A 27,413-nucleotide genomic window follows, 5' to 3' on the forward strand; every position below is an offset into this window, starting at 1 on the left:
ACCTTGTCCAACAACTGAAGGGTGGCTTCTTCGTGACGCCACCGCACTGGCACTTGGTATAGCGTTCAGCGAAGCTGCGTCTCCTCGTGACGTCTCCTGCCAACTCGGCAGTTGTTCCGTGTGGCCTGTCTGCGCTGCCACCAAGGTACGTCGATGAAGTCGCTGGCGTCCGCTCAGGACGGCTGCGACGCTCAATTTACCTTCATGGAATTTTTGGGTCGCAGGGCCTGCATTAGCTCCGCGTTTGCTAGGGACGTCTTTTGGTAGTGGTCGCTGCTTTCGAGTTATCGTATTTCGGACGAGGCCACCTACTGTGTTCAAAATTTTTTGAACGTTGATGAGCGATAAATCTATGGCGGGAATGACATGTCGAATCAGATTTCTAGCTCTAATCTGACCAAGTCAAGGTGAAAAACACACAGAGACGTTTCGGGACCCGTACGGGTTCCTTGATCACACTAAAAGCGGGCAAAAGCCGCAAGTCGTTTTTATGCCAAAATGTGACGTAGGGAACGGGTATAGTTAGCAGGAAGATTTCCATCAGTCCTGTTGATATTGTTGTCAGTAGTTTGAATAAATAAAGATTCTAACAAGAGTCGCATCATCGAATTCTTTTCCTTAGCTATTACAGCAGCGTTTTCCCAATCGATGTGGTGACTGTGATTATCGGCGTGTTCAGCAAGGGCGTTCGATACTTTTTTCTTGTTGGAGACGTCCCTTTGGTGCTCTTTTAATCTTCTTGTGAACTTGCCCGTTTCACCGATGTAGCTGCAACTGCAGTCTGCGCATGGTATCTTGTATATGACACCGGGATAGTTCTTGCTTTCAAGCTGATCCTTTACGTTAACAAGCTGATTTCTCAGCTTGTTGGATGGCATGTGGGCTATTCTGAGATCGTATCTTGAGAATACGCGGCTAAGAGCTTCGCTGACGCCAGGAACATATGGGACGCCAGCGCGTTTCATGAGCGACTTGCCTTGAGACGGCTTTGGATGGAGGACCTGGGCTTCCATTTTGTCAAAATGAAGCCCAGGTCCTCAAATGGAAGCCCAGGACCTGGGCTTCCATTTTGACAAAATGGAAGCCCAGGTCCTCCATCCAAAGCCGTCTCAAGGCAAGTCGCTCATGAAACGCGCTGGCGTCGCATATGTTCCTGGCGTCAGCGAAGCTCTTAGCCGCGTATTCTCAAGATACGATCTCAGAATAGCCCACATGCCATCCAACAAGCTGAGAAATCGGCTTGTCAACGTAAAGGATCAGCTTGAAAGCAAGAACTATCCCGGTGTCATATACAAGATACCATGCGCAGACTGCAGTTGCAGCTACATCGGTGAAACGGGCAAGTTCACGAGAAGATTAAAAGAGCACCAAAGGGACGTCTCCAACAAGAAAAAAGTATCGAACGCCCTTGCTGAACACGCCGATAATCACAGTCACCGCATCGATTGGGAAAACGCTGCTGTAATAGCTAAGGAAAAGAATTCGATGACGCGACTCTTGTTAGAATCTTTATTTATTCGAACTACTGACAACAATATCAACAGGACTGATGGAAATCTTCCTGCTAACTATACCCGTTCCCTACGTCACATTTTGGCATAAAAACGACTTGCGACTTTTGCCCACTTTTAGTGTGATCAAGGAACCCGTACAGGTCCCGAAACGTCTCTGTGTGTTTTTCACCTTGACTTGGTCAGTGGCCGTAATTTCTTCATAAGTCGAGACTCTACGTTGCAGTTCATCGTCTGTCGAGACAGCCTTGCATGCCGAGGGCAAGCTTTGGGTGGACTGTCGTGCCTCACGCTACGTACAGTCCAGACATCATGCCTACTGATTATCGCTTGTTCACCAACTTAAAGTAACATTTGAGCGGCCAACGATTCCGGAGCAACGAGGAAGTCAAACAAGATGTTAAACGCTTCCTCGACGGGTTAGCACCGGAGTTCTACGACATTGGGATACAGAAATTGGAGCAGCGTCTACAAAATTGCGCAGGAAATGACGGCGGTTATGTAGAAAAATAGAGCAAAGTTTCATCTTTCCAATGATGCAGATTTCTGAGAATAAACAATGTTGTCTGTTTTTAAAACTGATGGGAACCTTATTTCTGGATCAACCCTCATGTATATAACTATATATATAGTTGTGGCTGAGGTAAACACGTTGGCCCCGGCAGTAAAATGAAGAAAAAAAGAGTACGACGCACGTTGAATTAGCACAGTATGTATCCCTGACGTTTCGGCTGGTGGACCAGCCTATATATATATCATAAGAAGGCTATAAACAATGACACCAAGCACAGCATCGGTGAAATTGATCATACTTACTAATTGAAATAAAGAAATGAAAAATTTCTGGAAATGAGAGTAGATGACAAAACAACTTGCCGTAATTGGGGAACAATCTCACGTCTTGGTATTACGCGTGCGATGCTCTAACTAATTGAGCTGCCGCGGCGCCGTTTCCCCATCCACTTTCTTGGGTATTTATGTTTTACTACTACAACGAACGTTGGGAGTGTTAGCCAAGGCCACCACGCAGAAACCTTGGTGGCGGATGTTGAACATCCTGTCTGCCGCAGGCATAACCAGTACGTGATCTTTTTGGGTGAAGGCAACTTATCAATAAAGCTACACACGCTACCTGAAGGCAGCAAGGTTGCCGGATTCGAGACCATCGTTATGTAAAACGATGGTCTCGTTATTTTTTTTTCTCGGTATGTATATTGAGGTTCATTAGTCGTTATGTATAACGAAGGTTTCAGATCCGGCAACATTGATGCCTTCAGGTAGCATATGTGGGTTTATTGCCTTCACCCAAAAAAATCACGTGCTCGTGATGCCTGCGGCAGAAGGGATTCCACATCCGCCGCCAGAGTTTGTGAGTGGTGGCGATGGCTAACACTCCCAGGGTTAGTTCTAGTCATCATCATCATCAGCCTGGCTACGCCCACTGCAGGGCAAAGGCCTCTCCCATTCTTCTCCAACTACCCCGCTCTTATGGTAATTGTGGTCATGTTGGCCCTGCAAATTTCTTAATCTCATCCGTCCACCTAACTTTCTGCCACCCCGTGCTACGCTTTCATTCTCTTGCAATCCAGTCTGTAACCCCTAATGACCACCGGTTATCTTCCCTCCTCTTTAGATGCCCTGCCCATGCCCATTTCTTTTTCTTGATTTGAACTAAGATGTCATTTACCCGCATTTGTTCCTTCACCCACTCTGCTCTTTTCCTATCCCTTAAATTTACACCCATCATTCCTCTTTCCATAGCTGTTGCGTCGTCCTCAATTTCAGCAGAACCCTTTTCGTAAGCCTCCAGGTTTCTGCCCCATACGTGAGTACTGGTAAGACACAGCTGTCATACACTTTTCTCTTGTGGGATAATGGCAGCCTGCTGTTCATGATCTGAGAATGCCTGCCAAACGCACCCCAGCCCATTCTTATTATTCTGATATTTTTAGTCTCATGATCTGGATCCGCGCTCACTACCTGTCCTAAATAGATCTACTCCCTTAGCACTTCCAGTGCCTGGCTACTTATCGTAAACTGCTGTTCTCTTCCGAGACTTTTAAACATTACTTTAATTTTCTGCAGATTAATTTTTAGACCCACCCTTCTGCTTTGTCCCTCCAGGTCAGTGAGCATGCATTGCAATTGGTCCCCTGAGTTACTAAGCAAGGCAATATCATCAGCGAATCGCAAGTTACTAAGGTATTTTTCATTATCTCTTATCCCCAATTCTTTTCAATTCAGGTCTCTGAATACCTCCTATAAACATGCCGTGAAAAGCATTGGAGAAATCGTATCTCCCTGCCTGACGCCTTTCTTTAGTGTGATTTTGTTGCTTTCTTTAGGGAGGACTACGGTGGCTGTGGAACTGCTACAGATATCTTCCAGTATTTTTACATACGGATCGTCTACACCCCGATTCCATAATGCCTGCATGACTGCTGAGGTTTCGACTGAATCAAACGCTTTCTCGTAATCAATGAAAGCTATATATAAGGGTTGGTTATATTTGGCACATTTTTCTATCATCTGATTGATAGTGCGAATATGGTCTGTTGTGGAGTAGCCTTTACGAAATCCTCCCAGTTTCTTTGGTTGACACAAGTCTAAGGTGTTCCTGATTCTATTTACGATTACCTTAGTCCACTTTCATTTCGAAGAATTTATTATTTGTTTAATTCAAATAGTATGTAAAAGTAATTTCACCTGTGTGTTATCTTTATCTTTGGTGTCTTCGTTTGTTGACTTTGCAGACAATGGACCGTAAGTTGATCGGTCTTTAATTTTTCAAGTCTTTGGCGTCCGCTGTCTTATGGAGTAAGGTTATGTGGGCGTTCTTCCAAGATATCGGTACTCTCGAGGTCATGAGGTATTGCGTATACAGGGTGGCCAGTTTTCTAGAACAACCTGCCCACTATCCTTGAATAAATCTGCTGTAACCTGATCCTCCCTAGCTGCCTTCCCCCTTTGCATAGCTCCCAAGGTTTTCTTTATTTCTTCCCGCGTTACTTGTGGGATGTCGCGTTCCTCTAGACTATTCCCTTTTCCACCATCTTCGTGGATGCCGCTGACACTGTATAAATCTCGGTAGAACTCCTCAGCCACTTGAACTACCTTATCCATATTAGTAATCATATTGCCGGCTTTGTCTCTTAATGCACACATATGATTCTTGCTTATTCCTAGTTTCTTCGTCACTGATTTTAGGCTTCCTCCATTCCTGAGAGCGTGCTCGATTCTATCCGTGTCATACTTCCTTATGTCAGCTATCTTGCGCTTGTTGATTAACTTGGAAAGTTCTGCCAATTATATTCTAGCTGTAGGGTTAGAGGCTTTCATAGATTGGCGTTTCTTAATAAGATCTTTTGTCTCCTGGGATAGCTTACCGGTATCCTGTCAAACGAAGTTACCACCGACTTCTATTGCATACTCCTTAATGATGCCCATAAGATTGTCGTTCATTGCTTCAACACTAAGGTCCTCTTCCTGAGTTCAAGCCGAATACCTGATCAGTAGCTTGATCCGGAATTTCTTTTGAGGATGGAATGGAACAACCTGGTACTTAAGAAGCCGATCAATGAGTTAGCGGCAAGAGGGAAAATAGTTCTAGCAGTAACACTTAAATACCCCAGAAAGTGGAAGGGAAAACTGCGCCGCGGTAGTTCAATTGGTAGAGCATCGCACGCGTAATGCGAGGACCTGGGATCGTTCCCAACCTGCGACATGATTTTTTCATCCACTTTCATTTGGAAGAATTTATGATTTGTTTAACTCAATTAATATGGAAATATATTTTCTCCTGTGTGTTTTCTTTATCTTTGGTGTCTTCGTTTGTTGGCTTCTTTATATATATATATATATATATATATATATATATATATATATATATATATATATATATATATATATATATATATATATATAATGAATAATATGCATTCATGTATGCGCGTGTGAGTGCATGCGCGCGGAGGAAACATGCGGGCTTCATGTGGCATTCATTTTTTATATGAGCCTATTGGGTTTGAGTCCATTTTTATAGGGACGTTATTTGGGAATACAGAAACTTTGGTATGGAAGCAGTGCTAAGCATGACGGGAATAGCTTTAAGAACCATACCCAGTGAGATAAGGCTTACATAAATCTACTAGTGGAGCTGTTTCCCCGGAATTCAGCGAGATAGGTCTTCACCGTCAGCGAGAAATGATGCTTTTGTGTCCTAGCTTTGAAACCCAGTGATTGTTAAGCGATTTCTTCGAATTCCACAGGAATGCGGGCCCCAACAAGTGGTGCAGCCACAGTGTGCGGCTACAACGTTGCCAGCCAGCGTGAGCAGGTGCGCCAGCGGGTCAGCTTTTGTCAGCAGACTGACATCTTTTTCGAAGACATGACTTGCCTCGAAAACCTTCTCTACTTTGGATCGGTACGTGAGCTTTGCTATTAATATGCGTTAGAAAGAGCCGACACTACCGAAACCTTTGGCACCTCTTTCCACTGTCGCCATGAACCACTTCACGGCATTTATTAAGAGAAAGCTTAGTTTCAACGAAACAGAATGTTGCGGTACGCTGCGTCGTCAAGGCAAATGTGGTCGCCAAGGTAGCGCCGTTTAAAAACACATATTTTGTGGGCGACTCGGGTTCGAGTTCCAGGTTTTTCATGGAATCGCGTTCACTTACGGGGCAAAAACTGCCCTGTATCCTCCGTGTGCGGGGTTTTTGGAAACGGTCCATTCAGGTTTAGACGGGTTAGGGGAAAAAAAACTTCGCATGCCGGAAAATCTTCCTTTGCCGGAAAACTTGTGTGGCTTGGAAAGAAATCTGCAAGTTAACTTGAGTTTTGCGGAAAAGTACAGGGGATAGAGTACTCATTCAGTGATTACCTCGAAAAAGAAATGTAAAGCTTTTTCAAATACGAACCGCGTACGAATAGGAAGAATTGAATACCGACAACAATATGGAATATTCAAACGCCAGACGTACATATTTACAACATGAATATTACGCCTGTACCAAATAGTGTGGACCGCACAGGAAGGAGGAGTCAGTCTGAAATACGATATCACAAATTGTCATGAAAAATGAACTGCACGAATAGCTTGTCAGTACCTTTGGAGCCGGTAATAAAAGAAGCTTTCCATAAATGAGTGAGGGATGTGTGATTAGCTTACCAAACACATTAAATAAATGGTAGGTAAAAAAAAAAGATCTCAAATGTGGAAAAAGAAAAAGGCGAAAGTATTAGTGTGCCAGAAACGCCTGTAAAAGGACCCGTTGCAGGGAAAAAGTTGCTAGTGGCTGCGTAAAAGGTAAACGTCTACCTGGCTAGAGTGCCGAAAACACAAAGTGACAGATTGCCAACAAAACTCACAGGGTGTCATACAGGCTTCAGCAGCGAAACTAAAAAGAAATTGAAGTACCGATTTTGTTTCTGGATTGCTTCGAAAAGAGTTGTAGTTCCAGATCAAATAATGTGCAAATATGTGATTAGCACACGGAAAACAGAAAGAATACATTACCAATCGAGTTGCGCGAAATGTTTCGAAAGTTTACATTATTCGGAAAGAGATAATTCTTCTCTTCTAAATGTGAGCAGTTAGTGTGATATTCGATTTGCATTCAAAATATGAAATATTCGCCCACCCTTAATATATAACAAAATATATATATATATATATATATATATATATATATATATATATATATATATATATATATATATATATATATATATATATATAGTCATATCATAAGAAGCCAACAAACACTGACTCCAAGTACAACATAGGGGAAATTACTTGTGCTTAGTACATGAAATAAAGAAACGATTAGTGAATGGAAATTAACGTGGATGAAAAAAACAACTTGCCGCAGGTGGGAACCGCACCCACATGCGATGCTCTACCAATTGAGCTACCGCGGCGCTGTTTTCCCATCCACTTTCTTGGGTATTTATGTGTCCTAGTAGAACCCTGGAAGTGTTAGCCAGTGCCACCACACACAGACCTTAGCGGCGGACGTGGACCGCCTTTATTGTCGCAGGCGTCACGAGAACGTGAACGTGTGGGTTCGGTTGCCACCTGCAGCAAGTTGTTTTTTCATCCACGTTAATTTCCATTAACTAATCGTTTCTTTATTTCATGTACTAAGCACAAGTAATTTCCCCTATGTTTTACTTGTGGTCAGTGTTTGTTGGCTTCTACATATATATATATATATATATATATATATATATATATATATATATATACATATATATATATACATATATATTTATATATATATAGGGATACCAGAATAAGCGATTCAACAATAAGCCAAGGACAGCATAGCAACATGGGCACACTCATAAACATTTGCGGCTGATGTGGAACGGCCCTTCGGGCGCAGGTGTCACATCTACCCAAATGTTTTGGGTTACGGAAACAGGTTCGTCAACCAACACATGCTACCTGAAGGAATAACACCTGCCGGATTCGACACCTTCGTTAAGTAATGCGCGAGGAAGAAAGGAAGCCGAGGAGTTCCGTTTTAGTCCGAAATTATTAAATGCCGCCGTACGTGAATATTCGGCTTCGTCGTGGACGGCGGCTTCCCCTAGTGATGGTGTCGGAAATGGCCAACGGCTCTAATAGTAAAAACGCGTTAAAAATGCCCGACTTGTAATTTCTCAGGCAATGTTGTGTAGACAAATTAAAATGATGGCTTTGAAAAGAAAATGTGGTACATTTTGGATCAGGGTGCAAAGGTAAACCGTACCTTCAATGTGCGAGATGAGCACGGTTCCGAGAGGCCATCGCGCCCTCCCGGTTTTAGCTGACTAATATGCGTGCCCATTGCGTGCGTCATTGCACACGTGACAGCGAAGCCGATGGGGAGGAGGTGGCGCCATGTCATGAGTGCACAAACTGAGTGTATAAAATGACATTTCGCCAAAGCAAATGTATATCGGATTCCCGCGCATAAGGACCTCATGCGTCTTCGCCGAAAGGACGTTCTACGTCCGCCGAAAATACCACGAGTGGTCGCCCTAGCTAGCAGTCCCAGGTTTAGTGGTAGTAGATGGGGATAAGGTGGCGCCACGTCATGAGCGCACAAACTGAGTGTATAAAATGACATTTCACCAAAGCGACTGTAATTCGGATTCCCACACATAACCAGCCTCATGCGTCTTCGCCGAAACCATGTTCTATGTCCGCCGAAAATACCACGAGTGGTCACCCTAGCTAGCAGTCCCAATCTTAGTGTTAGTAGACAGGCACAAGTACACAAGAAACCGGAGGGGAAAAGGGCGCCACGTTAGCTCAATTGATAAGAGCGTCACACACGTTAAGCGAAGACGTGAGTTTGTACTTCACCTGCCCACCAGTATCTTTTGCATCCACTTTAATTTCCATTTTCTGATCATTTCCTTAATTCAATTAAAGAGATCTATAAATTCCCCTATGCTCTCCTAGGTGTGACTTGTTGGCTTCTTATGATATGACTGTACTTGCAGAAAGCAATGGCCCAGTAATGCAAGGTAAATAACATCAATTTAAGTAACCGTAATTATTCACTTTAGAACTCGTGTTCTAATTGTGTAGTTGAAGCTGGCATAGTTCACGTACCATTTGTTCATCGAAATTACTAGGCTTATTTACATCTTCGAAAAAAAGCAATCACTTGCGTAGTTAACACTCCATTTCCGACAGCGCTGACTCACTTAATATGCGTATCTCCATGTTCTACGCTTCGCTACGCGGTGCCTCTGCTGCAAAGACTAGTTGGATTCGTTGCTGTAGCGTAACTATCCTCCACCAAATGCCTAATCAAGGTGGCCTCACCGAAAAAGTCAACCTCCCCTTGTTCTCGCAGCCTCACGCACTGCTTAATAGAGTGCTTTGATTTAGGCTCAATGTGCAAGAAACATCTCTTTAGGCTAGAAAAATATTCTTTCGTAACTTAGTTTTTATCCATTTATCCGGATATGGCTCATTATTATATTGGAGGCAGGGAAGATCGAATTTCACTCTTTTGCCATGACAGCGCGCGTAAATGAGCGCGACATCATATGTTTGGATGCACTGCCGCATGTTAGGTCCCTTTTGACGCAATACAAATCCTTAATTATTACGGGGTTAGGCGTCTGATTGACTTAGAGTGCAATTCAATATTTCTTTGAATAAAGCATTCGCTAGACATCAAAGTCTTGCCAGTTTGAGCTTTTGGTTCATGCGAGTGTGATTTCTTTGCGGATAAAGAATTAACTACACTTCAAGTCTCAAGACCATGCAGCTTGATCTTTTGGTTCACTTGAGTCCAATTGAATCGTTCCTTGCGGTAGAGAAATGGCTAGACCTCAAGTCTGAAGATTTGCCAGCTTGAGCTTTTGGTTCATTTGAGCGCAATTCAATCTTTCTTTACAGATGAAAAATTGTCTGCGCCTCAAGTCTCAGGACTATGCAAGTTAAGCTGTCGGTTCATTAAATTGAAATTCAGTCGTTTTTACAGGGATGAAAAGCTGGCTACATCCGATTAGGGTGTTTCAAAATGCAGAAGCTGTCGGCAAATTCTAGCGAGGGCTTGAAAGGAGCCTCCCCCCCCCCCCCCATATCTGTGTGTGCTTTATGTTCATCGTTTTATTGCATTCTCGCTTTTTCGTCATTTCCGTCTCACCAAATCTCCATTCGTGGCAAAATTTTTGCTGTTCTAGGAGTGTTTGTTGTTTATTATGACAATTTTATCATTAATTCTTGTAGTTATTATTAATAATTCTTGTTGTATTACTAATTATTGTGCCGAATAATACGATTAGCATTCCTAGGGAACTCCACTCACTGTCGGGGGGCACAACTCTCAATCTACACCACGAACCGACTTGGAAAACTGGGCAGCCCTTGGTCGAATGAGTAGAACATGGGGCTGGTGCTCTGTAAGAAGAGGGTTCGAAACCAATCATTGCATTAAGTTGTGTATCGATATGCCGCGTTTCAACGAGCCTCTTTGATGCCGGCGTTGGCCACCGGAGATAAGGCACCAGGCACGTGGCACCCAGGATGTAACGGTCTTCCATAAACCTTTTTTACTCCGCCTTAGAGCCCTGAGCATGCGCAAATCAGTCTGTACTGTTATTCAGTGAAGCTCTTTGATACTAATTTGGGTCACTGCGTATGTACTATTGGGTGTATGACACTACGCAATGAACCTCTTGGACTTTAACTTTGGTAACTCGGCATGTGCCACTGGATATATGGGCCGCTCTACAATGGCAAAAATGATCCTCCAAATTTGTCTTACATTCTGCGGAAATAAATGCGCGTCATACGGAAGCTTTGCGGCAGCCTCATTGGATGGCGCAGTATGTGCAGTAAGAAACTCGGGAAAATAATCCGGCTGCTTAAATGTTTCGCCGATGGCCATCACTTCTGTCGCCACATTGCTTGAACGCTAATCGCATTGACGTCGACGTTCAGCGGCAGTCTGGTTCTACCGGATTTACACATTTCAGGAGATGACCATTTAACAGCGCACCGTATATTCTTTCACCTCTTTCGCAGCTTAAGAAAGGACACCATGACAGGCTCATGAGTTCAATCAAGGAGACACTGCCTGTGGTCGGGCTGGAAGACAAGGTGTTCAACATGCCCAGCGAGCTCAGTGGTGGCATGAAGCGAAGGCTGAGCATAGCGATGACTCTTGTTTCCGATCCAGAGGTACGTTCGGCAACAATGTGTCGTTGCGCTGCTAAGCACGGGGACGCTGTTTGTATTGCCGGCCGCGGTTCTATGGAGCCGAAATTATAAAACGCTCATGTATTTAGATTTGGACACAATTTCAAGGACCCCAAGGTGGTCGAAATTTCACGCGATTTCCCTTATACGGAGAGCCTCATATTCATATCGTGGTATTAGCAGGTAAATACCGGAGTATTGAAGGACAGCTGAGGGACTAAATTTTTTCTAATCACATTCATATGAAGCCAGCAAATTATTAAGCCAAGAAATACATTCGGAGTACAACAATTAACAAGTCGAACAAATCATTTATTTATTCCTACTGCAACCATAAGAGGGTTATCGCAGGTTATCGCTTAAGATTTATTGGACTTGATGTTCTGTCTACATCTGAAATGTAGAAATTACAAGCCTGAAGGCTTACTGGATTGAGCCCTTTATCGATTTAGAGTGCAATTCAAGCTTCTCGAATATATTCAAGCAATATAGTCGAGCTATATTGAAAGATCAGGGTTCTGTGGTCACAAACCGCCATCGCAGCGAGAACAGTTTTAGAGCGCAGCTCTAAAATGAAAGAAAGCGATAGCGAAGAGAGCAGGAGTAGGAAAGTGGAGGAGAAGGGCGCAACCGAACCATGAGGCGAAAAGTGGAGGAGGAGGGTATGGCGAAAGGCGTGATAAGAAAAGCGTAGTGCCATGCAATATGGACTTGCGGTGGCGATGGCCATGAGATGGCGCCAGAGTAGCGCGCGTGGTCTCCTAGCCGATGACTTCACCGACACCACCACCGCACCAGCCACTATACTATGAAAAAAATGCACGTGTAGAGTTGCGCTCAAATTTGCATTAGGGAGTATCGTGATCGTCGGTGAACTTCTTTTTTTGGATGCCAGAAAGTGGCGAAAGCAGGAATGTTTTAGAATATGACACCGTTTCTGCGATGCGAGCATTTTTTGATAGGGCGGTGACGTGGAGTGTTGCTCAGCTTGTATATTTTAGTGTGAGCGACTGAAACTGACGAGTAGCAGGGCAAACTTCGGTGGCAATTTTGTGCAGAAAAAGACACGTATTGGCTCTCAGAAAACGATCGCACACTTCTAGATGAATACTCTGTCAATATAACCCTTCTGATTATTTTCCTCAGTGTCTGTTCGGAGCACTCCACGTATCTAAACTTGAGCAGAGCGATTTCCTACAGATATCCAGCCAGGTCTGGTGGGTGTGGGACGACAAGAAACCGGATTTATTCCCAGGTGCTGATTCTCGACGAGCCAACCGCGGGCCTCGATCCGGAGACGAGGCGGATCGTGTGGGATACATTGCAGAACGTAGGCAAGAAGAAAACCCTTCTAATCTCTTCTCACGACATGGAGGAAGCTGACGCCATCGCAGACCAGATAATCATCATGGCTTCTGGTGTGGTTGTTTGCAGTGGATCGACGGCTTTTCTCAAAAGAGCATGTGGTATGCTTCTGAAGCCACAGTTAATAGTACTAATATTTATTGAATGTTACTGGCTGTTTCATGGCGGCCCAGCTATTCGTATATGAGGTGCGCGCATGGAAACAGACTGCAGTTAAAGGAAAGTGTAACATACAGAACGGCAGACAAAGAAACGCCCACTGTCGGGAACATGGTTGTACCCTGTTTTTATGGGACACAATCAAGCTGCATAACATAACTTGTGTAGGTACCCAGACAAGTGTAAAAATAGGCTTGGTAATTTTCCGGTGGCTTGTGGTAACATAACGGCAGCACATAAACGCAGTGCCATATTCTCAACTGCTTCTGCCACATGTCTGGGAGTTCTTTATGTAGCACATGTCCCTAGGTTTGAGGCGGAGTTTCTTCTATTCAAGGTATCGCTTTTTCCACACGAAAGAGCACCGAGACCTCCGGTATCATTTCGAATAATAGCGACCTGTGCGTGTCGTCCAGAACGTGAAAATTAGAACAACATTAAAGGGACATTTCAGAAATCCGCCTTAGTTAGCTTAGATGGTCTCATTTTTTTTGACACACACTAAATTAAGGAGAAATATTTGTATACAACGGAAGGCGCACACTAGCGCGTCTTAGATATTCTAGATGCGTGAATCAGGCGAACTAATGTTGTGACAGGTAAATGGCAGAACGCAGGAACACCTAGTATGCCTACACAATCAGTCCTGGATGCAAAAGAAGTCGCCAGGCACAGCTGGGTATGATTCGGACACCGAACGGTCGAGTGGCAAGGGATTTTATATTCGTGCTTACTTATATACTATGTCGCTATTGGCACCATGCCCTCAAGCGTTGCATAATGACAACTACGTTAAACCACCCCAGTAAGCCACCGATATCCTATCACCGGGAAGGTACAATTCATTCGACCGCGTCTCCACAGCAAACGTAATCGACGTTCTACTAACATTTATTTTGCAAGTATAAAGTTTATTTTGGAAATATCAAGTAGCCGATATCTCATGGACGCTAATTCAACTTTAGAATTAGTCTTTATGTGGATTACATCGTTTCATCGTATAGACATATGTGCTACGTCATTCCTGGTGCCTTCATTTGAGGTTTTCTCGAAGATTAATTTAGGGTGCTGTATTGGGGTGTGGGAGGGATTACGTAAAGTTTTGTAGGTAAATTTTTTGCAACAAAGTCCTCAAAGATTTCCCGAGATTTATTGCGTTTGAAATTCCATTCTCATTGAAAGTGGTACTTTTGCAGAAGTAAACGGTGGGACCATAGGTCCAAATTCCACAGTGAAGGCTCGCCGAAAGGTTTGAGATCATTGTTATTCCGAAACACAGTTGCCCATGGCTATCTCGCGTGGCGCGACTGATCACGTGGTGTCTATTTCATGTAACAACATGACGAAAATAATTTTCTCAGACTCCACATAAATAGTCTCCCCCTCACCACATAGGTTTTTCAAAAGAGTTACGTTTTGGGCATGTTGGTTGTACGTGGTTCTTGAAGAAGGGACACACAACATGTGCAAACTTCAACGGTGCTTTTCTTGTGATAGCGACGTATATAAACGCTTCCACAATCTGAAAAAAAAAGCAGGATGCGAGGAAAACAAACAAAACCACGTGCAAAACTGCATAACCACATGTGCCGCTGAAACCATACGTTGTCACTGTCATACCTCCAGAAACCTCACTTTCTTGTTACCTAACGCTACAAGACAGGGCCCCAACACAACTCTGATCATGCCGAAAGAATTTCTCTGGCCTCAGCTATCTCCCTGGTTAAGCGATCTATGGAAGAAAGTAATATCGTGCATCTGTGAAAGATAGGATAAGAACCATTGCATGACTTGCAGTGTTCTGCCACGTGGCATTCGATGCCTTGCTCTACCTTGCCGCGATGTTCTGCTAGCCTCTCGTATACGCATCGGCTGGTTTGACCGCTGTAACACTTGCCGCAGGACAAGGGAACCCGATGTACTACACCTGCATTGCATGCAACGAACTTGTTTTGATGCTTTATCATGCATTTTAGTTTCTCATTCTTAATTGGGCAGCTTTTCCTTCAAATTCTCAAGTTTTTGGGGAGCCGAGAACACGGCTTTGACATCAGAGCGAGGTACTATCTTCTTTAGGTGATGTGAAATTTTATGGAAGTATGGAATGACAACCATTCTTTTTTGCTTCTATCTTCTTTTTTTTTCTTCCAGTTTCCCGAAGCGAGTATTATGTTTCCGCGCGTTCAGATTACAGGTTGGAATGGTCACGTTTGCATCCCATGACTACATGTATTCTTCGTATTTCCTGCTGCGATTTATTCTTGCAGCTTTCGCTAATTTATTATGCTCAGTGTGGCGGGCGCAACTTCCAGTAGGATGAGTACGCTGCGCTTTCTTGTCGTAGGCATGTGCACTAGTGTGAGCGCGATGTACCTGACCTTGTTGTGAGGGCGTTCTGCCCCTCGGCGACTACTGCGAGTATTGCATTGAATATGTCCTTGATTGTAAATCTGCTATGACAACAGGAAGTGAAACGCGCTAGCGGGAACTAAAAACTATACACTAGATATTCTGTAGACCTATGCACGCAGATAGTGAGCATTTATTAGAGGTCACATAATCCAGTGGCGATATCCTTGCCACTTTACGGCAACAAGTTCTGGTTGAGACTTAGATTATTTATGATACATATTTGTACTGTTTGAGTAAATATGGATATTGACACATGTACTTGCTTCTTTCTCGTGTGAGCGCGTTTCACTGCCTAACACCTAACCCAACTAACGTATGTGCACATAGTATAAAACATCACGTTCTATACGCATCTATGAAATACAGATGGCTATCCGGGACGTGCCTAACGGGTGAGGAAATAATATTTGGTGGGAAATGGAACTCGTTCATAACGGTCTCACGCCGTCGTATATGCGGTAACTCTGTTGTGGATCAGGCGTTGCTTCGCTTGACAAGGTAGTAGTAATAGTAGCACAGAACATTTATTGAAAAGAAGAACGCGTTGAAGCTAGTCGTGCTTCGTCGCTCGCCGGTTGCCAGGCTTCTTCAAGCCCTGCAGCAGAAATTGAGTGCTGTGCCCGTCCTACCAGCCGCAACTGTTCGAGCGGATATGAGCCGGTTGCGCTGTTTCCCATTAGTGGGGTTCAAAATGACCGGGAAGCTGGCTGTAAGTGGGCATACCCCAGCTGTGTAAGGTAAGGACGCGTACTCTTTACAGTGAGCAGATCTATACTGGTGTAGACTGGGATGGATGGCATGTCATAGTCTAAGATGGGAGTGATTACGTCATGGCCTGGAGTGTTTGCCAGGCCCCAGCATCTTCGCGAGTTAGTGTTTTGCGCAGAGGTGGTACCGTATAGCGAGTTGAGGAATAGTGATGTACGGTATGAGTGTTAGGTAAGACTCTAGACAAGTCTCAGCCAGAGTCTCTCTGCACAGTGCGAGACTGGTGTGCAGTAGGGGTGCGTTGTGCAGTGCTAGATTAGTGTGGCCTAGGACACAGGTGTCCGCCTGCTGATTGCCGCGTAGAGAATGGTAGGCCGTAGCCCATGGGAGGATAATTGTGGCAGGTGTTGTTTCTAGTGAGTGGAATACGTGGCGAGCTTTGTAAGAAATATCGCTGGCGTAGTTGCGGCGTGCTGTTCGGGAGTACGAGAAAATGATGACACAGTCCTATTGCGGCTGAGGCGCTGTAGGTAGCTCAATGGCAGTTTCCCCCGCTTCCGTAATGAAAGTATGTTGTACCGTGGCTGCAGTAATTTATTATTCCTCGCCGTATACACCGCTCAGAGGGTGCGCAGAGAGCGGAAGAATGGCAACAGCATCCATTTTTAACGCGCTAATGTGGCCTGCGTGTTTGAGAGTCAAAGGTCATGTCCTTGCTTGCCTTTAATCAGCATGTCAAGTAGGGTGCATGCTTCTGGGGATGGGTGGCATAGGAATTAAACTGCGGAGGCGAGGTACAATCACGAGAAGGAATTGAAAAGTGTGTAGGGTATGTCGTAATATCTGAAACATGTGTCGCCCGGTGGCTAGTCGTTGCAACCTTTAGAGCTGAAAACCAAGGTAAGCACCTATGCGCTCTGTGGCAGCATTGGGAACTGTAAGTGCTTCTAGTCCTAGCATAACCTTCAGGTTGGCCGTGCAAGCAGTTGCTCGTAGGGTGTTCTTCAGAGATTATCGAGGGCCTCGAATTGTACTCTCCTCATTGGGAGATAGAGTGGGCCATTGGAGGCAGCTGATAATGAGTGCCTGTATCAGCCGTAGGATGTCATTGTACTTGCATCCATGCTTCCTGTTGCTGATGCGAGAGACCACACGAATAACTTTTATGGTGCAGTGTGGTTGGCGTTGCTGAGCAAGGCCAGCTGCACTGTCAGTTTCTGTTTTCATGCTTGCTCTATGCTTCTATTTCGGCTTGATAGAAGCATAGAGCATGCTTGCTTTATGCTTCTATTTCTATTTTCATGCTTCCTATTTTCAGTTTGCTCACCCGGGCGATACTTGTGGCGCTCGTGAGGAATTTAACATCGGTCTGTATCAGGCTTGCTTTCCCTCACGGTTTGCACGTTAGCAATAGAGCTCGTAGAACGCCTTGAAGTCCTCTGCGTGCCATCTAGTTCTGTACCTTGTTGGCTGCATGTTGTACGTAATTCAGCCCGTATGTAGGGTGTGTTTGATGCCTCGTATAACACTAAGGATGGGATTCTCGTCATGGCAATGTTGAATTGCACTGATGAAAGCACTGCGCTCAGCGATGTGTCCGTGCTGTGTGTGGGGAGGTGGTATCTGCAAGTTGTCCATGCCGACAGTGGTTGTATGGTAGGTGTTGCTAAATCTAGCGACGGCGACAGTGATTATGGGGCTCCACAATTGATGTTGTGTAAGTTGGACTTACACGATGGGACGGACCAGCGGTTTTCTAAGCACACGAGCATGATGTCGTTGAATGCCACCGAATCACGCCTCATACAGAAAAGCACTGACGATCTGCTTGCGGCGCGAGTCGTTGCAGCCGAGCCGTATCACGCTTGCCTGCGGACTGATTACGTGATCGGTTCTGTCATGTGAACCCAGCTATTTGCTCCCTATAGTGATATGGGTGAAACATTGTGAAAAGTTCCCTTAAGGAAAAAGAGACGATAATTCTTTTTCTACTGTTCATTCTAACATGGTCGAGGACTTCTTACTTTAGTTGGAGTAAAATATCTTGGGGAGAAAGGTTTGGCCGGAAAGCAAACATAATGTCTTGGACGAGATGTTGGTCTTCTAGGTGATGTTTAAGGTTTTTGTGAACAATGTGCTTAAAGAGGCTCGATTGCGCAACATTTGGACGACACACACAGACGGGAAGCACACACTACACAGCGCTTGTAGAGTGCGTTCTCTTCTATGTGTGTCGTCCAAATGTTGCGCAATCGAGCCTCGAATATGCTATACCAACACGCCGAGTCCTCAACCTGTGCTCAAAGAGCTATTCCAAGTAAGCTTTTAGTGATATGGTACGATATGGGACGTAGGCTTGTTATACAGGGCGTTTTAGCCGGTTTGGGCATTCACATTATTTTAACGGGCTTCCACTCAGTCGGTAAGCACCCCGTTTCCCAATGTTTGTTGGGAAGGTGAAGGTAAAACCAGCAAGGAGTCGCCGTCAAGGTTCCGGGGCATTTTGTTGGTGATTAACTCATGGCCAGACGTCATATTGTGAGTGCATTTTTTGTGAGCTCGCATAAGTACGCGGGAAGTGATTGGCATGTCGAGTGACTTATTCGCAGATCTCCTAGTAGTTTCACAGTTGAGACTCGATTTCTTTATTTATTCATAATACTTCACAGGCCCACTGAAGGGCATTGATGAAGGGGGGTAAGAGTTTGTACAGAATGGAAAAATGTAGCATAAAGAAAGAAAACAAAGTCCCAAAACAAAGGTTCTTTGCACTTAATGTGTACTTCTCCTTAATATCTTTGGGGAAATTGCTAGTTGGGGCTAGTCGAAACATTAGCTGCATGGTGTACTGGCTCTGCCGCTTGTAGTGAGTGGGATCGAGAAGGGGCCGGACAACGTTTACTGAGCCAACACTTCCCTGCGGAGGAATGCACCTCAGACCTCAGTTTTGTCGCGGAGGACGATCGGCGAATGCCTCAGTGGCAGCAGTAAGGGCTGCGATGCGCAGTTCTGTTAGCGTCATCCTTTGACAAAACAGTTTCGGGCTCTCCGGTGAGGCAGAAAGTGTGTAGCAACTGCTGAGTTATCGGTCGTGAGTACTTTGTCTTTCGAGTGTTCATAAATTGGGTCTTGGATACATTTGATCATTTCCTCAAGTTTGTCAATGGCGATAAGTCAAGTGGCCAGAGGGTCATGTCTGAAGGCTGTCAAGTGTGTTAGGTTGGTGGCTCCAAATTAATTGCGTGGGAGAGAAAAAATATGTCTGGAATACCAGGGAGGTTAAGCAAAGCTTGTTCTTGTTAGCTACCATGCACTGAGGGCAGAAGTAAGGCAGAAAATATCAGAAGAATGGTAACAGGCCACACTTCTAATGTTTATGGCGAAGGCCCGTAGACCAAAGGAACCTGAGTACCGGTAATAAATGGTGTTCGTTTGTTGGGAACACTGGCCCAGAACTTTTTGTTCGGAATGTACAATCGGTGGAGCGCTATGCAAATCACTTGCTTGTGTGTTTGAGCGTCTAATCAGGTGCATGTGTCGCACGTGGGGTTGTTGGACATTTCAGTAAGGAAGGCACAGGTCTGTGTAAATGCAACTAGCAACAACAGTAAACGGCGGTAATCCAGGAGCTAGATGCAGCTGTGTATCTGGAGGCAAAGAAGGTGAGCTACTCATGGTGAGAACACGCGAGTTTCACAGGATCAATGTACGTTAAAGAGACATACAGAGCAGCTCAGCCATAGAACCAGCTGACGAAGGCAGAGTCAAAACAAATCGACCACTTTTATGAGGAGATTGGGTGGCTTCATTGTTGTGCCATTCCGTTGGTATTGCAGTGCCCCAGGAGCCACTGGAAGGTTGTGTCATGCCCCTGCCCTGGTTGCGATGATAATGATAGGTCTGTCAAATTTCTGAGACAAGTTGTTCATTTGTTTTCATGATGCATTTTCTGAATTAGAACTTTATTTCATGTATTGTGGCATGAGGTACGCGTAGATTACTGGCCATCGTCTCATATATCACTGCAGCAGCCAGTGTGCGCAGTCGGTCGGTCAGTGTTAAGTGAGGGTACATTTCTTTATTCATGCTGTTGTCCATTTTGATAGAATGTTGCGAATTAGTGAGGATTGCGGGTTGATGATACTGTAACGTTTCATATAGAGCAGAACTATGCCTATGGTCATGTTTCTGGTGTAGTCCCACGCTGCATGCGTGGCGAGGAAGCGACCTAGGATGAGTATTGAGTAGTCAATTACGGCTTGCTGGCTGTTTGTTCTAGCGAAGGACCTGGTCTAGGCGGCCTAACCTCTTTCGGAGTGGTACATATGCTGAGAACGTCAAGCACAATCTTGACAAGGACATGATCGATTAGAGTCCTGAGGGTATTTAGGATGTTTGCCAGTGGGGTACCTGTCAGGATGGCGTGCGTGCATCTTGGGCAGCGTGCGTTTGGCATACTCAATAGGTAGGTTGCGTACCTCTTTGCTCGAGGTTCATAACGCTGGTGGGTTTCGTTGAATGCCAGTGTTACCGAGCAGAGCCGCGACAATTGCGATGTCAAAGATGGGGGATGTTCTTCACCGAACTTAGCCCTTTTGCTTACTCTTTGTGCGAATTCCAGCAGGGTCGCTTCGCGTTGGAAGTACGCTCTGCGTTCGCTTTGTAATTTGTTTTTAACCAGAACGCCATCGTGGTTCATTGTTGCCATGTTCTGACAGAGATTAGATGATTACGGCCATTTGTTCCTTCAAATACTTATGCGTAAAATATAATGGATTTTTGCGGGGCCATGTAGAGACAAAGTACTACGAATTATTAAACGCCATAATAACTCCGATCCTATATTTGATGTATAATTTTCCCTCTCTATCCTTAGCGAAGCATCCCATGTTATTTATTTCCAGAATAAATGCGTGTGCCATTACCTTCAATTTTTTTCTGTTGCATAAGTCACGCATACTTATGACGGACAATGAGGCATCGAGATCGTTTAGTAGGGCTTTCAGGCCTTCAAGGGAGGGGGGGGGGGGTTGGTAAATGACTTGAAATTAAATATAGTGTCATGGACTTACCATTCCATTCGCGACCTTAAAGTTATCTCTTAACGCGCCGATGCTCCCTATTTCCAACCTTGATTTCAAGCTTATCAGGGGGCGGCCTGTCTCTCCGAACATTTATGCTTATCAGTGGGGCCATAGAGGTGTCTTGCAATAATTCACATGCGTATACTATCATGCATTGCTGGGCAATTTCGCAAATATGGTTCGTGCACAATAAAGAATATTACAGATTCCCATTGCCGAGGGGCCCTTTCCAAAGCTTTTCATTTATCTGACTATTGCAATTGCAAATAACCTCACACCAAAAAGAATACAAAGCGTGAGCCTATGCTAATTAAAACTGCCTGACATCACGATGTCTTATGCACAGCAAGGTGTTTTTATTGGGACATCACGAACAGGGTGCCTTTTTAGCTGCACCAAATTTTTTAAAGATTGCCTATTGTAGATGGCACGATTGTAACCCTTGATCTAGATTGCTTGATGAGGCGGCCATTACTTGTACGAGAAATGAAAATGTTCAATAATTAACGTAATTACGGTAATGAATTTCTAAATAATTACTTAACGCGATAAATTTCAATGTACGAATTATAACCACTTATTTTGCAGGGCGTATCCACTTGGAAGAAATTCTCTGGATGGCACTACAGTTGCGAGATATTCATTTTCAAAGCGTCTGTCGAAATGCATTGTTGTTCCAGTTACGTCTGTGCTTCGAGGCATACAACGGCAGTTTCTTAAATATGTAACTGCAACACCGGAAGGTTGGCACCAAACGCCATCAAGGCCTGGCCCACCGCGAGTCCGCAACTTAAAGCTTCTGAAAACGTTAACGAACATAATGCGATCCACATCCACGTAGCACGCAAAATTGGGGCTGCATGGGCTACTTGCATGCGCACGATGTGAACGAGACGCGAGCCATGCTACCCGAGTTCCAGAGTAGCTATATCAAAAAACAAAAACAAACGACGATCACATGTAGTAAAGGAAAATTATTGTCTTTTTCTTAGCCTATGCATGCGCAACGCAGCCCTGGTGGCAGAAGCTCAGGTCTGCCCATCATTACCATACTGTATGAGCTGCTCCTCGTACAGCACCTGTAGACACCAGGAGCTTTTTGTGCCCGTTCTTCCTTCTGTGTTTACTTCCCCTTTCCCTTCCCCTAGTGCAAAGTAGCAAACCGGAGGTTTTAACTCTGGTTAACCTCCTTGCATTTGCATTTCTCTCTCTCTCTCTCTCTCTCTGTAAATACCAGCGCGAGAGTTCCTTTTAGTAATTGCAGTGTGGAATCCTGAGGTTCTCACATGTTGTAAAAAAGGTGGAGGGGAGAAGCGATGACGAAGGCCAGTTGTGGAGAGGCTGGTCATAGGTGGCAGAGAGCGCGGCGGCGTGCTGCGCGCTTAGGGCGAGAGGGTTTGCTGCGTCGCTGAGGGAACAAAGGTATTTGCGGGTGCCAGAATGGTAGCAACTGTATACCTTGCGTGCAGTTCATGATCCAGGCATCGAAGAATGTTCATCGTGCCGCAAACTCTCCCAAGCGTCAGGTAGAAAGTCATTTTTTTTTACAATTGAGACTACTTTCCTCAAGCCATTATGCATGAGCGCTGACAAGTGATATACCCGAACATTTCTCTTGCTGAGATTCGGTATTAAGACCGAAGGTCTCGCTAAATATTATCGGCAAACACTCAATGATATTGTTACGTGTAGCTGACGTACGAGTCTATTTACAATATATTTACACGTAGACAAACGGTGGCAATGATGGCGACGCTATATCAAGCGGTGGCCACGTCGTCTTCCTTCGCCTCAGTGCAGCCACACTGTGGCGGCTGTTCCGCAGCAATATGCATCAAGCATCATTTCTTGATTAAAAGCAGAAACACGGGACAAAGAAGACGAAGTTTGCCACGCCATAGTTTTCTCAAATAATCGCCTTCCAATTTCGTCCGTATATTGGCAAATCCTTCATAGTGGATATAACCCAGTGACAGAGAACAAACAAACAAACAAACAAACACAAACAGACACTCGCTTTCTTCTGAAACTACGGTCAGAGTAGATATACCTATGCAAGATCTCCGGCTGCAGTGGCATCACTCACGCAATGCACTGCAAATACAGATGCTAGTGCTTTACCACGTGCTTTAACATGCTAGTATATTACCACGTGCTTTTGCATTGTAGCTCACACTGAGTGCAATAGTACCTGTATGGATCACTTATGATAATAGGATAATAGTTACCTGTACAAGTTCCAAAAAAGCCCTAGGTGGCTTGGCGTAAAGCCTACTTCAGTGAATGAGCCTGGCGTGCCCTTCTATTGCTAAGATATTCACTCCAACTAGTTTTTCTTTTCGTTGATTTTGCTTATTCTTGGTGCATGTTGCACCTTTAGGTAATAAATAAATATTTTTGGGGTATTTATCGTCCTTAAAAGGATAGCCATGCATATCTTTATATCTTTGCTGGAGCTAATAATCGTGCAAGCTATACGTGTCACACCTACTTTGTGTCGGACGGCCAATTCAATCAATCCGACATGCGCCTTTTTACATAGAAAAGCTTCGTGAATGATCTCCTATTGACATCAGGAAGTGACATCATCAACGTCGTGGTCAGTAGAGTAAGCTCCGCAGCTATGCTGGGCCAATTTCACAGTTGAAACCATATTCGTGTTTCCGAGCGGTGTAACGACTACTCATCCGTGACTGTGTTTTGTATTTCACGCAGGCGTCGGATACAAGCTGACGTTCGCCAAGGTGGCGAATGCATTCAAACTCAATGACGTCATGAACATCGTCCGCCATGCTGTGCCTGAAGCAATCGTCGATGACGACAAGCAGGAAGAGGTGTCCATCGCACTGGGCACTTTGGACAGCAAGGGATTTCCTGCAATGTTCAGTGCACTGGAAAGTTCCCTTCAACGACTTGGCATTGCAAGCATCGGTGTGACCGTTGCCTCGATGAAGGACGTTTACTTGAAGTAGGTTTCACTGCATTACACTTCATTATTGCGGCAAAGTTTTAGGCAGGCATGGCGATTACACGACAACTTTATTTCATGTTTGGCTCTACAACAGGAGTGAACGAAGAAGCTGCTGCAGAGCAGCTTGACAGGGCTCCTTTGACTTGAGCCACAGTGAGTCGCATGATTCTTTACAGAAAAAAAAAGAGGATCACGCGAAGTACACGAGCACAGAACTGCACCTTGTTGTTAGAAATAATCAGCCTAGCCAATAGTACGGCACAAACAAAAATAGTATAGAAAAGAAAGAAAATACAATGGCATTCGAAACGACAAGCATCTACTAATTCATAAATTTAGCAAATAATATTATGTTAAGTAGTTCAGAATATCAACTGAGGAAGGTCACTGGGTACGTGGAAGCTTCGGTGTCTTCTGTTAGTTTCAAGACATTGTTAGTTTCAAGAGATGTTGAGCTTAAGATATCGGGTAGTAATTACACGCCGAGGTTCCTATTATCAGTAGGCACTCGTGGTGTTCAAACAGCTGAACATTTGAGCTGTTTGATAATGAGAGCTTTGCGACAGAAAGCGATGTAATAATCGACAATGATATTGCTATAGAGAGATGTGCAGAATAGATGGTTTATTTACAGAATATACAAGGAGGATAAAAGTATGGCAGGAGCAGCAAAGATGGCTGTCGATAGACCTCACTTCGTCATCCTCTTGTACGCTCTACGCTTCAGCATCTTCTTCATCCACAGGAAAAGTGCCTCATAACACTCAAACTCTCCGGCAGCAATAGCACCGACTCGGTGTAGGTGAGCGGGGAGTACATAAAAAAACTTGCAGAAAAAGTATTGAGGAGTCTCCTGGACATGACAAGGCGCAGGACGGACAACGTGTAGAATGTCCGTGCGGTGACAAGCAGGTGGTGATGAAGGCGACAGTGGAGCGATTTCGTAAGAACGGTGACTTGGATGGCGGCTCACACGAAATGAACGGTGTGCTGAAAGAGCAAGTTTTGGGGATCGTCAGGCACGTACTGCTGGGGCCACAGGAGGAAGAGCAATCCAGGAACAAAAGTTTGTGGGACTGTGGTGGCTGTTGCAGCGAGACTGCGGGTGTATTTTCGGGGACTCAGAAAATCGGTTCCTTGCAAGTTGACGTGCGTCGTCAGCACGGGCAATAGTCTCTCGAGCACACTCACTCGGAGGGTACCCATAAGAAGGAACCAGGAGGTCCACGGGTAAAGTAGGGCTGCGACCGTATAAGAGGAAAGAGGGTGAAAAACTAGTGGTCTCATGTCGCGAAGAGTTATTACACTGTGGAAAAGGAGGCTAAAAGTGGGACAACAACAAATGTAGCGGGGGACAGACATAACTTCGTCCTCCTCTTGTCGGCCCTACACTTTAGCTTCTTCTACATTCGCAGGAGAACTGGCTCATAACAGTATTGCAAGTCATCTCACCTTTAATATGATTGTGAATATCAAGAAAGCGAGTATTTTGCCTGTGCCCCTTTAAAAGACAAGTATAATATAATTCTGTGCGGATTACCTGAAAGTTCTTCCACATTTCATAGTGACCTTCGGCGAGCATCATAAGCGCGGGGCGCTTACTTGAGCAGTGTAAAATGTGGCATTTTTCTTTCGTTCTAGAGCACGCAAGCGAGGCAATTACATAATTGGAAAACGAGACAACTAACTCCTTCAAAAGGATCAAAAGGTTCCGTTTTATGAATATGCAGATCTATCCCAGTGGAATTTGCACAGCATGGTTGTCTGGTTTTTTTTTTCTACAGGATAAACTTGGACTGGGCCCTAGGCGGGAAAGAACGAGAACATGAAGTAGAAGGTATGACACTATTTTTGTTTTCAAGTATAACTTTTGCCGACAGCATTCAGTTTATTCGTCTCAATACAACAGGCTTGTCGATCAATCAGGCACTACATGAAAGATATAAAGACGTATGATCAACTTTACGAAACGTGTCCTGTAACGAAATCATGTGGTAAAGAGCAGAGAAGCAAATAGCCGAAAGGAGAGCCAGACTTATCATTCAAAGTCCTTACTGATAAACACACCCTGGGGACGCGTACATAGCCAGCCGTCTCTGCCATGGAAGGTACCACCAGCTTTAGCTTTGGACGCAGGATCTTCAGCAAACGGCTACAAACGATGTGTGATCCGCCAGATTAGAAATTAAACAACTGCCACGTCGTTTTGCCCACCGACGAAATATGATGCTAATTGACTAGGAAGCAGAGCTGTAAATGCAGAAAGTGGGGCACCTCGCATGAAACTGCCGCAGCACATAGTGGCTTAAGTGCATATACTGCTCCGAACATCATCTTTCAGCACTTTGCACCACATGGAATAAAGACAACACCCGTCACACGGGAACTATGATTCACGTGTCAAGCATGAGGATACGAGAACTGTCAATTCAGTAATGACCAGTGCCCGGCTAGCACTAATAGATCAGCAACTGTCATCATGAAAACAGTCACTGAGTGGTAGCTCGGAAAGCATCATTCCGCGTTAGTTGAGTTGCTGCTTAACACGGGCGTTCGTTGAATCTGTACTGGTTTCTAGCCTCACATTGTGCTTGTCGGGTAGCTTTACCAGCTTGTTCTCGCGGACGTTGCAAGTTTACCGGCTCATGATTCAGGCGACTACTCAGGTCGGCTAGTCGACTATCTTCTGGCACATATCCGAAGGGTGGCTCAGAGCCTGATCTTGTTATTGTCTGGCCTAGTGAAGAATCAGGATTAAACTGAGCCTTGCGCAAGTGAGCATCCCAATTCCGATGGGCCGTGTATTCCATGGCACTCGATGTCAGAGATACCAAACTCTGCTAATGCTTGCTACCTGCCTATTTGCATGTGGTTGAGGTATCGCTCCAAATGTGCTCCTTACTCCCCGCGAGACCCGAAACTCTTCAAAAAGTTCAGAAATGAAGCGTGAACAGCTGCTAGAGATTATTATGAGAGAATCTCCTTACGCGCAAATAAATGCCTCCAAGAACTTTACCACATACTTTGCCTCTGTTCGACTGTAAGCACGCGAACGTATCAGCTTGGTCAGGTGGTGAATGAGGGCTAAGAACACTCCGTTCCTGAGGCAGCTCATCGCGACTGGCCCTAATTGGTCCAACTTAACGATCCTAAATTGTCTCTGCTCTGGTACAGTTTGGTGGTGATATCTCTGAACCTTGCCGCCTCGAGTCTTGAGGAATGACATCCTAATTACCGCCGTACATGCTGTTCTACATAGACGGTCATTTTTGTTAACCACAACTTATGTCTGATGCGTACGGCAAATTGACCCTAAGCAAAACGTCTCCAAAGTCATGGTGCCTTACTACGATAAACTTTCTCATGCTCTTTATTTTCAACTTTCTCTATTGTCATGCTCCCTACCAGGGCAAACAGCCCTCTTTTTGCACCACCGTCCTGATATTTATAGTACAGGAGTGATTTTTAGCTTGAAGTGCGCGCCATGTTTC

General features: G+C 44.7%; 1 protein-coding gene across 3 annotated transcripts in view; it reads left to right on the top strand.

Moving 5' to 3' along the window:
* LOC135896810 (phospholipid-transporting ATPase ABCA3-like) overlaps positions 1 to 27,413 on the top strand; it is a 316,329-nt gene that overhangs the window by 127,680 nt on the left and 161,236 nt on the right. For 2 of the 3 annotated variants that reach the window (XM_070525178.1, XM_070525180.1), the window contains exons 11-15: positions 5,780 to 5,934; positions 11,050 to 11,205; positions 12,479 to 12,689; positions 23,667 to 23,919; positions 25,707 to 25,759. In XM_070525178.1, the coding sequence (XP_070381279.1) occupies positions 5,780 to 5,934; positions 11,050 to 11,205; positions 12,479 to 12,689; positions 23,667 to 23,919; positions 25,707 to 25,759 (828 nt within the window). The remainder of the gene's footprint in view (positions 1 to 5,779; positions 5,935 to 11,049; positions 11,206 to 12,478; positions 12,690 to 23,666; positions 23,920 to 25,706; positions 25,760 to 27,413) is intronic. The other variant, XM_070525179.1, reaches the window with a different exon arrangement.

This window comes from Dermacentor albipictus, chromosome 9, assembly GCF_038994185.2.
Source record: "Dermacentor albipictus isolate Rhodes 1998 colony chromosome 9, USDA_Dalb.pri_finalv2, whole genome shotgun sequence".
Classification (NCBI taxonomy): domain Eukaryota; kingdom Metazoa; phylum Arthropoda; class Arachnida; order Ixodida; family Ixodidae; genus Dermacentor; species Dermacentor albipictus.